Source organism: Tasmannia lanceolata, unplaced genomic scaffold (genome assembly GCF_043159265.1).
Source record: "Tasmannia lanceolata isolate RefF3 unplaced genomic scaffold, GAP_Taslan_0.1 ptg000015l, whole genome shotgun sequence".
NCBI lineage: Eukaryota > Viridiplantae > Streptophyta > Magnoliopsida > Canellales > Winteraceae > Tasmannia > Tasmannia lanceolata.
Window position 1 is genome coordinate 56,771,718 of NW_027518692.1, and position 11,112 is coordinate 56,782,829.

Sequence of the window (11,112 nt, forward strand, 5' to 3'; positions counted from 1 at the left end):
TTTACGGTCAAGATCTATCAGAGATGTGACCCACTATGACATACATGAGCACGTACATCACCATGAGAACACATGGTTAAGATGGGCATGATTTGACAGTAGTAGATCTATACATACATACAGATGCCTTTTCCAAAAATCCCTTTATAAATGAGAGCAGTTGGGCATGAAAAAATTATCAATTTGAGTACCTTAATAATGCAAGGCTAAGAAATTACATCACAGATCTCATCTGCTGTGTTTATTCACCATCAAAACTGCAGCTCAGGAAAATCTAAACAGACCACCAACCTCAGTGGATTCAATTGTGACTTGTGGCAGCGACCAATGCCATGTGCTCTATCAGGTCCAACACTCGGTTGCTACAACCATGTCCATGTAACTGATCTTAGAATACGGTGCATAAAAAAATAAAAGGAAAAATGGGCCCTGTTTGGCAACCTTTAACTTTTTTTCATGGAATATTAGCTTAATAAGTGTTAAGAAGGGTGGGGGGAGAGGCAGATGATGCAGAATGGCTCAAAAATAGGGGGAAATAAATTATATTTTGAATCGAGTTTTTCTTTTTCCCTATTTTTTCAGCCACTTCTCGATCCCCTCTCCTCTCCCACTACTTGATAAACCAAAATTCCATGGAATAAATTTTCACGGTTGCTAAACATGGCCACAGAGAAGAAATATGAGGTAATAAACTAGTGCTAGAATTTTACCTGTAACCCCACTCATTGTCATACCATGAGACGAGCTTCATGAAGGAAGAGCTCAACCCTATGCCGGCTTTGGCATCAAAAATACTTGACCTGGACGAGAAACAAAACAAATATAGATATCTAAACATGAGAAATTACATTTCGTGGAATATCTGTGGGGCCAGTTGTGAGAGATGGGCCGAAGAAGAAGTAACTTTGAGAGGGTGGGAGTAATGGTAGCATGAAAAGCTCCTAAAAATCAGAAAAACGAAAAACCAATTTTAAGGAGGACCTTTTTTTCTCTGTTTTTTAGAGATTTCTGATGGTCTCTCCACTCCCAGCGACACAAGTCTCTCCCTCTCCCTCTCCCCTCTCCCCTCTCCCTCTCCTCAGCTCCTCTTACACAATTGGGCCCAGAAATTTTCCATGAAATAATTTTTCATAATTGCAAAACATGGCCTTACAATCCGATGTTTGTCAAGGTTGACTATCTTAGAAAGAATATTCTACCTCGTGTCACCAACGAAATCATTGGAAACGACATCCTCGTCAGTGTATCCAAGTATGCCTTTCATCGGCCCCTCTGATGCAAACCTAACATGGGAATTAACAAGTCAGTTTTTTAAAATGCTATTCTAGCTCATGTGTATGCATGCTCAAATGATGACACTCCAAAATGACTAAATACATGTGGATATGAGGACCCATGTTGAAAAATGCACGCATTCATGAGCGTACAATCTTAAGTGTGTGCAACTACATATACATGATCGCCAACATAGATTTCGCCAGTAAATGATTGCCAACTCAACTCAACTCAACTCAACTCAACTAAGCCTTTGTCCCAAACTAGTTGGGGTCAGCTAATGAATCCTTTAGAAAATTTTCATGAAGGTGAAAGAGTCTACCCAGCTCAAATTGACTAAGTCTAATCCTGACACTAGTTGGGTTCATCTACATAGATCATTTTCTTCCACTCTCCTATCCAAGGTCATGTTCTCTGTTATGTTCCTAGCTAGTGTAAATGATTACCAACGGATCAAAAAATAAAAGGATAAGGCATAAGTAAAATGAACTAGACTTTAGTTGGGAAGGGAAAAAAAAACTAACCACACGGGGTAGAACTCATAAGAAGGGGAAATCAGAAGCTCATTTTATTTCAAGAAATCTAAAAGCAAAGCAGAAGTTTAACTACAAATCTAGTAGCATTGATGATTAACGGAAGTTTAAACAAAAGGTTGGCATGATCTATGGAGGCCGCAAAGCCCTTTGATCAAAGCAAAAGAGATGGAAAAAGCACAAAGTTGGTGTAGGAATATAAGAGAAACCTCATTAATAAAACCACCAGTTTAGTAGATCCATGGCCAAAGCCAACATATCACCCGTACATGTATAGGTATCTCTTTTGAACCTCTGGGTCAGCATGTTGGTTTCTTTCGACATGGAATCTGATGGAGCCTATCAAATTTTATAAAATATCGCTTGGCTGTATAAACAACCACAGCACAACATTATAGTGTGACAAGATTATTTTACAATGGAACACAAAAGTACGTGCAGCTGTATCAATTAACACAATGTTACATCACAAAGGGATATTTTTGTTTACCCCACCAGAATCTCCATCCATTTGAGTTATACAGGCGTTACCAATAATGATCTAACCAAGTTATCACCTAAATGTTAAAAATGGATATAATACTTTTAAGATCATCGACCATAATGGTGATGCAATATGCATCACGACCTATCTGGGTGAGAGCTCCCCAGAACAAGAATCCATGATATTGTGGCATAACTTACTTTCATGACAAGTGACTGCAACCGCCAAAATGTTTCAGACACGGTCAAACTGATTTTAAAGCTTTCAACATGGATGATTATACAGAATATTTTCAACCCTCAACCAATCTTATGAGAAGTTATTAGAGTTTTCTTGGAATTCTTGAGCAAAATCATATTGAAAGAGTTCCTTATTCAGAGGGCTTAACCTAGAATTACAAAAAACAAGTATTTAGTATGCTCTACCCATAAGGTGTTACTATATAATTGTAAATATGATAGGGCTCATCAATTAGGAGTTATGTTTATGTCTATGTTTATATATGATGGGGCCTATCATTAGCGAGCATATCAATGGCATACTTCCAATTAATTGAATGTTTCATAATATATAGAATGGATGATTTTCTTGAGCTTCTCTCTCAAACCTAACAAATTATTTTCTGTCTCCATATTTCTATTTCTTCTTCATCATATATTTCTGTGTTTTGTAACACAGTATCAGATCCAATCTGACCCAGTTTTAAGCCTTATTATTGCTTCTACCTTCCTATCCCTTCTCTCCCTTTTTTTTAATTGGTGAAGCCCTATTTTTGGTCTTTCAAATTGTAAAACCCTAATCTAGGGAATCTGATTGGTGTAGCCATCCTAATGGTTGTCTCTTTTGATGAATCAAAAAATAAAGAGTTAGAGATCATGCCTAATACATCTATATTAGGCATTTACTAGAAGCAATGCCACACAAACCTAAAGGAATTCTTAGAAGAAAAGGAAATGCAAAAAAAAAATGATCATACAGACTGAATTTAATTTAAACAGATAAAATAGCTAACCTGCAGTATTCTTTTATTTAATATAGTTGTGCAACTAAGGAAAAAATCAGAATGAAAATTTAAAAATGGAAGTAGTGAAGATAAAACTTTGCCAAACAAAGATGTTTCAGTAGTACCAACATGTTTAGAATGAGGGGGAAATAAATACATGAATCAGCTGTTCTAAAGAGGAAAGGAAGGAATCAAGGGCTATGATCAAAATGCAGCAAAAAAAAATATCAGACAAGAGGAGAGCTCAAGTTTACTTTTCAGCACACACCAAGGAAATATTCAACGTGTACATGTATAATAATTAAATGTTTTTTCATATGCATAACCAGGTAACGAAGCCAACAAGAGCTAGCATACCTTATGGCTGCTTTGACATCTTCATATGACGCACTTTTCTCCAGCCGGCATGTCAAATCCACAACTGAAACATTTGGAGTTGGAACACGGAAAGCCATCCCAGTGAGCTTCCCATTGAGCTCGGGAAGAACTTTCCCAACAGCCTGGAATTTCAAAAGAAAATCATATCCACACACAAGTTTCAAGCAAGTTTGGTTATCTGAGCACAATTTCCTTTCTTACTTTGGCTGCCCCTGTTGAACTGGGGATGATATTTTGGCCAGCTCCACGGCCTCCTCGCCAATCCTTCCTTGAAGGCCCATCAACAGTCTTCTGCGTTGCTGATTACGAAAAGGCTGAGCTACATTAGTAAACTCATGTGTACGGAAGTGTGCAACTGTAATTGTGCATAGCATATGCATGCGTGAGTGTGTGTGTGTGTGTGTGTGTGTGTGTGTGTGAGAGAGAGAGAGAGAGAGAGAGAGAGAGAGAGAGAGAGACCTGTGGTTGCATGTACTGTGGTCATTAGAGCTTCAACAATGCCAAACTCTTCATGGACCACCTGAAAAATATAATAAAGTAGTAAATATTAATGCTCCATTAGCCATGATGATTTTGGGTCACCTTCTAACCGAGGGTGTAAAGATTAATGCTCCGTTCATTTAAGATTATGACAACCGATTGTGAGTGCCAAACTGATTATTGTGTTCAAAATTATGTTTAAATTTGAGTCTAATAATCGGTTTAGCACACAATCGGTTTTCATAATCTTAAACGAACAGGGTAAGCCTACAGATCAGAGCAATCTCTAAGAGAATCAATAAAACTTGACAATCATTAAGTGGAAGTAGTTATGCATACAACTTAAAATCACTAGAAAGCAGATGTGATTATGCATATGATTGTGCACAAAACATAACAAGCTGGTTAGCTGATTGATTAATTAACTAATCACTGATAGTTTTTAAAATGATCAGTTAATTTCAAATATTATTGAGCATCCAAGATACTGCCACAAATTAAAGAGCTCTTAGGGCTTAGAATTGAATCAGACCTTGGCCAGGGGAGCAAGGCAATTGGTAGTACAACTCGCATTAGAAACAATATTCATGCTAGGGTCGTACGTCCTCTCATTTACTCCTACCACAAACATAGGTGCATCAGCCGAAGGAGCTGATATTACCACCTTTTTGGCACCACCCTACAGAAACAAAGCAAAGTAAGTCAAAACGAAAGTACATACTTTTCCTTTTACCCTTCTTTTTCACTAGAGAAGGGAGAGCAGTAAGACTGTAGGAAGAGTCGCATAAAATTAGAAGAACCAACCCCATACATTTGATACCAACCTTCATATGAGCCGATGCTTTCTCCAATGTTGTAAAAACACCAGAAGATTCGACAACATATTCCGCCCCATAGTCACCCCAAGTGATCTCAGATGGGTCCCTGAAATAGGATTAAGTTTGGCCATAAATTTTGTTCTCGTAAGTCAAAATTCTGATTACTAGATCATCATGCTACTAAGCATATCATCTCCTAAAGTATAACTATATCAAAAATATCATCAGTATAACGATGGAACCTTTTAGTTTAGTAAAAACACAGATTAACTTTACTGACTAAGTGTTGAATACTGAGTTTCCTTGTCTAAGGTCAGGCATCTCAATTCCTGCATTAAAGCATTATATACCTTTTCACGGTTAAACTCAATTGCATTGCATGGTTTGAAGATTCTTAAAGTCTTTTGGCATAAACATTTCAAGAACTTCTTAGTAGTGCAGACAGGAAAAACAAACACAGTTTTACTGATTTTCCCATGGGCCTCACTCGTTAGTAGGAGCCCCATTTCCCGGTTCCGATGGGGAGTCCCTACCAATTCATGTCTCATTTTCCCCCACCAATAGCAGTGCAGCTGTACTGAATTGAACGCCTAAGTTTACACACGGACAAATGATTAAAGCAAAAAACAAGTGTATAATGTATACTGATGGCAGAATGCTGTTTCTACAAATGACTCATCATTTAACTCCTTCAAACCAAAATGGTGAAACTCAAGCAGCTGTGTTACAAAAATATTGCAATAATCCTGTACAAATCAGCGAGGACCGCTCTGCGAGGATAAATACTCCTTGGTGACCAATAGTCAAATGGTACGATGAGATATCTACATGGTAGATTTTTTTTTATATAAAAGGAATATAAACTACAATATTAAGAAACAATTTTTTTTTTTTAAATGATTAACATTTTTATTCTCAGTTTCACTGCATAGAGGGAGATGTTATTTTCACCCCCCTGCAGTACGCATTCGCCCCCCTTATATTGTGAGCAGTGGCCAACTTTAACGCTTTTTGACGTCAAATCACGTTGAAAGGGGGGCGAATGCGTACTGCAGGGGGCGAAAATATCATCCCCAATAAAAACATAAACCTGCCATATCGAAATAAAAAATCCATTGACTCAGTTTGGATTTCCCATTTCCCAAACATTTTTGCATCTTAAAACAGCAAATCAGTGACAAGATGATAGGCACAATCAAGTGTCAAATACGGTTAGACAGGTAGCTTAAAATAATATATAAAACTTCTTCTTTAGTACCTTTTGCAAGTAACTACTATTCGCTTCCCATCAATTTCCAAAGTGGAGCTATCGACAACCTTAATGGTCCCCTTGAAGACTCCATGAGTTGAATCATACTTAAACATATAAGCCTGGATACAAGAAAGAGAAAGTATTCATCATCTCTTTTACATCCAAAACCAAGGCCACTAAGAAAAAGGAATGATGGGAAAAGGCCATAAATACTTTTAAGTTAATTAAATATTGAATGAACAGAAGTATCCAAAGCAAATCCAGAAACCCTACTGAGAAAAGAACAGAGGGCGACACCACCCTAGTAGTCTCCCAAGACTTCGGAAGTTTAATTCCAAATTAATAATAGGTGTAAATAACAATGGAGGATGTATGACAAGGAGTTCCCATATCATTTCATATAAGTCTGCACCGACTACCTGGCTTTTTCGCTAACAGCGTTATGCTAGTGAGAAAAAGAACAAAACTTCAAAAGTTTCATTCAAAAATTAACAATAGGTGCAATAATGGAGGATCCATGCCAATTCACTAGGGATCCCATATCATATTATATAAATCTCCACGGACTACCTGCCTTTTTTGCTAGCATTATTATGCTCACTAAAGGTAGACTCATAGAATTTAGCTCATTTATGAATAAAACTGGGAATACACTTATCTCCTACATTACATCATGTCAAGATATCATACCCACAGTGCCAATTAGAAAGGTTTAGGCAGCTGGAATCACATTAGATCTTAGCCATAATTAAGCCTTAAGTCACGATGATGATGCAGCTGTTGTACTTACCCAAGTAAGGAGATATATCATCAATGCTTAAAAATTTTAAACTAATCAGCACCAGAAAAGGTAAGGGAAATGTAAGAAGTGTACCCTCTTACCATGTACTTAGCATCAACAAAAGGATCATTGACTGCTACAACCTCGATATCATCTCTACCTGTAGCGACACGCAAGACCAGCCTTCCAATCCGGCCAAAGCCTGCATAACATGAAGAACCTCAGAAACTGAAAAGAACTACTTTATACTTCGGATAGGAAGCAATGCCCAAGAATGTTTAGTGAATTTATTTTGTGAATTCACTAATCATTAGTAAAGTTGATGTGAAAAACATGGGCCCTATTGATAAAAACAAAGTCACTAAACATTCTTGGGATAGGAAACAATGCCCAAAGACATATATGAAAGGTAAAAATAATTAAATAGTTTTTTGTAAAATTGCACATACATAAGAGTCCTATTTCCAACAAAATACAGGAAACAAACAAGCTATTCTGACAAATTACAACCATCGTGTAGGACCACTAACACAAGACTGAGAGACAAGGTCGCCGGATAAAGGCAACAAGAAATAAATTGATATTGCAAAATAGCAAGGAAAAGACGTACTTCCAACATCCAACAGGAAACGACAACCATCAGCGTATAACCACTGATATAACACTCACGCATCTTGCTTAGCAACATAACCAAGAAGCAAAGACACTCATAGATGCCCATGTTCAACATGTCAAACAAGCAATAAAATAACTTTGAATATATTTCCTGAGCACAACACAACAATTACAGCCACATGCATGATATACTGCATTATTTATTATTAATCACGTGAACATAATAGTAATTTGATGTACAGCATAATCCATATAACAAATATCCATGGCCACATTCCCAAACACTAAAAACCCTGCATACTTGAGAAGATTTGCTAAATCACTGCTGATACAAACAAATACATCAGCATTGACTCCCATGATGTATCTCAAGCAGTGACTCAAGAATTAGCCCATTTTCACAAAATAATAATAATAATATCATAACAGAGACCAAGGTGAAAACAAAAACACACCGTTGATTCCGATCTTTGTCCTCCCACTGCTTGATGATTCTAAACAAAAAAAAAAATAGCGAAGGAAAAGATTAGGAACTTCATTACCCTTCATGAATTAAAAGCATAAGTACAGGATATGCATGCAAGGTGACTTACTCTGAACTATAGGAGGGATCTCCGTAGCCGTGGCTCTGATGGGCTGAAAAGCTCTCGCATCGCATTTCCTGAAAACTCGGAAAACAAAGATACACTCTTATCATCAATGTACAAAAACAACCGCAGTAGCATTAAAAATATATATGGAAAGAAGTGAACACTTAACTGTAAGGAAGACACTTCCACAGACTGAACAGGAGAACCAAAAATGTTCGTCTGTATCCTACTAGAACTTAGACTGCGACTACCAGCACAAGATACCTATGAAAACCAAAATCCAGTTAAAACGTCAAAACAAAATATAAAGAAATCAGAAAATAATTTAAATAAATCAAAAGGTCAGATAAAAAGTCATGTATGATTATCCTATTGTTCTCAAGACAGGCCCTAAAAAAACTAGAACAGGGTAATATATAGGGAAATGATATATTCTCCCCGTTTTGCAGAACCATTAGCAAAAGAACCTAAAAGAGGTAAAAAGGTAGAGCCGCAAAACAAGAAGTAGAAAATAGCACTGCTCGCCAAGGAATTGCAGATAATAAATAAATAAAAGACGAAAAAGAAAGCATGAAACAGAAAAGAAGCAGCAAATTGTTCCAAAAATCTACACACTCGACGCGAGGAATCACAGATAATAAATAAAAGAAGAAGAAGAAGAAGAAAACCCATAAACAGAAAATAAGCACCAAATTGTTCCAAAAATCTACACATTCCTCGCAAGGCATTCCAGATAATAAATAAAAGAAGAAGAAGATGAAGAAACCATTAAACAGAAGAGAAGCATCAAATTGTTCCAAAAATCTACACGTTCCTGATTCCTCGCAAGGAATTATAGATAATAAATAAAAGAAGAAGAAGTAGAAGAAACCATAAAACAGAAAAAAAACACCAAATTGTTCAAAAAATCTACACATTCCTGATTCCTAGGGGCATTACATATAATAAAGAAAGAAATAAAGAAGGAAATAAAGAAAGAAAAAATCATAAAACAGAAAAGAAGCACCAAATTGTTCCAAAAATCTACACATTCATCAGAAAAACACCTTAAATCGATCCGGAACTGAGCAGGATATCAATACAGCAGATATTCACACAAAGATGAAGTCGCCGTACAGAGGACAAAAAGGAAAAGAAAAGCATCATCAAACATCCTGAAACTTTCAGCAATCAAAGAGAAATTCGAGATAAACCGATCCAGAGCTCAAGCTACGTAACCAGACAGAAAATTAACAAAAACGCTAAAAGTAGTTATTTTGAGAAGTAGATACAAGATTTTTCATCACAGACGAAAACAAACATGAAATTTCTCTAGAAATATCTCATCAATCGCTATGAAACTAACCTTAAACCGATCAGGAGCTCGAGCTCCGACGAAATCCGATAGAGAGTATTCGTGAGATCCTTCTATGAGAGGAGATGCAGATCTGAGGAGAGTCGAGAACGCCATGGGAACAGCTTCTTCCGGATCTCCCTCTCTCTCGAAAGAAGCGAAACCCTAGAAATGAAATCCCTCTCTCTCTCAAAAGAATCGAAACCCTAGAAATGAAAAATGGTGGAGAGGGACGGGATTTAAGGAGAATCGAGAAAGCCTTTTTAAAACATGAGAGAGAGAGAGAGAGATGAGTTTTGGAGGGACCCTCAGGGGGCGGAGATGCTAATGTTTTATTTTTAGGTGAAAGGAGGAAAAGAATGGTAGCCCTCGGACCACCAAAAGTTTGTAGGCTACAGTCCGAAAACAATGTGAATCTTACATCTGGTGGGACCCATTGAGAAGATTTTGATCTGGGTCCATCTAGAAATGATTGATTACACGGTATATCATATATGGACCACGTACACGTAGTGTGGATTTGTGAGGGATCACTAAATTGGGTAGTCCGAAAGCTATTCTAATGTGACTTTTTTGGAGTTATATGAGGTTAGGTGGCGCTACTTAGAAACGTGTCTTTTTGTATTGCTGAGCTGGACAAAGTTGCCAAAAAGTCTTGGGAGATTCGTCGAAAGGAAAAGCTTTTTTAAATGCATTTGTTTCTGCCGGATTCACGTCAGCGTGTGGATTCGGATACAGGGAAAAGAATATTCTTTACGCTCCCTTTGAGGTAAAAAACGGACGTAAAATTTGTTTTATGTTCATTTTTACTACGTAAAACAAATTTGAGGAATGATAGATGCAAGGGCCCTCTTCATGAGGCAATTGGGTGTTGCAACTCCCTTTAAAAATCATCTAATACTTCTAAAGGGATTAAGCAGAGAAAAACCATCCCGCCCTCCGCCCCATTGCTGGCCCATTCTTATGCCCCCATCCCCTTCAAGAAGCTTCAACCCCTTCTCATGCATTCCCGTCAGCCACTTCCCAAAGCCCCTTTCCAGAAAGCCGTGACAGCCTTAAGAGCTGGAGAGGTCTTTTCAATGAGAATAAATCCTCGAATTTAGCTGAAAGCACTGAGCTCGACCATTTCCCAGAATGTCTCTCTGAAGATCCTAATTTCACGAAAGTTCACCTCCAGGAAGAAGACCTTCAAGAAGCAAAATCAAAATGGACGAATTGCCTTCTAGGCTACCTCCTGGGAAAAAAACCGTACTTCAAAGCTCTCCATGATCATCTCGTCAGAAGCTGGAAAACAAAAGGCTCCCTCCACATCCTCCCCATGGCAAAAAATTTCTTCCTCATCAAGTTTTCCTGTGCTGAAGACTGTAAAAATGCTCTTGAAAGTCAGGTTCTGAATGTAAGTGGTAGACCCCTAATACTTCAGAAATGGGTTCCTGGATGTTCTCTGGAGAAGCTCAAACTCTCAAATATACCTCTCTGGATTAAGCTCCCAGGTCTCCAACTTCAATTCTGGTCCAGAAGAGGTCTCAGTAAAATCGTAAGTTCTATAGGGAAACCCCTCTACATGGAT

General features: G+C 37.6%; 1 protein-coding gene across 1 annotated transcript; it reads right to left on the bottom strand.

Annotated features, from left to right (window-relative positions):
• Positions 1–128: 128 nt before the first annotated feature.
• LOC143892592 (glyceraldehyde-3-phosphate dehydrogenase GAPCP1, chloroplastic-like) lies at positions 129–9,831 on the bottom strand. The gene is made up of 14 exons (XM_077397319.1): positions 9,555–9,831; positions 8,379–8,473; positions 8,213–8,280; positions 8,075–8,113; positions 7,106–7,206; positions 6,230–6,342; positions 4,978–5,077; positions 4,686–4,832; positions 4,133–4,193; positions 3,875–3,972; positions 3,653–3,795; positions 1,200–1,283; positions 711–800; positions 129–362 (listed from the first exon to the last, which is right to left on the bottom strand). Exons 1-14 carry the CDS (start codon positions 9,657–9,659, stop codon positions 302–304), a joined length of 1,305 nt encoding a protein of 434 aa, XP_077253434.1. The 5' UTR covers positions 9,660–9,831; the 3' UTR covers positions 129–301.
• Positions 9,832–11,112: the final 1,281 nt, after the last annotated feature.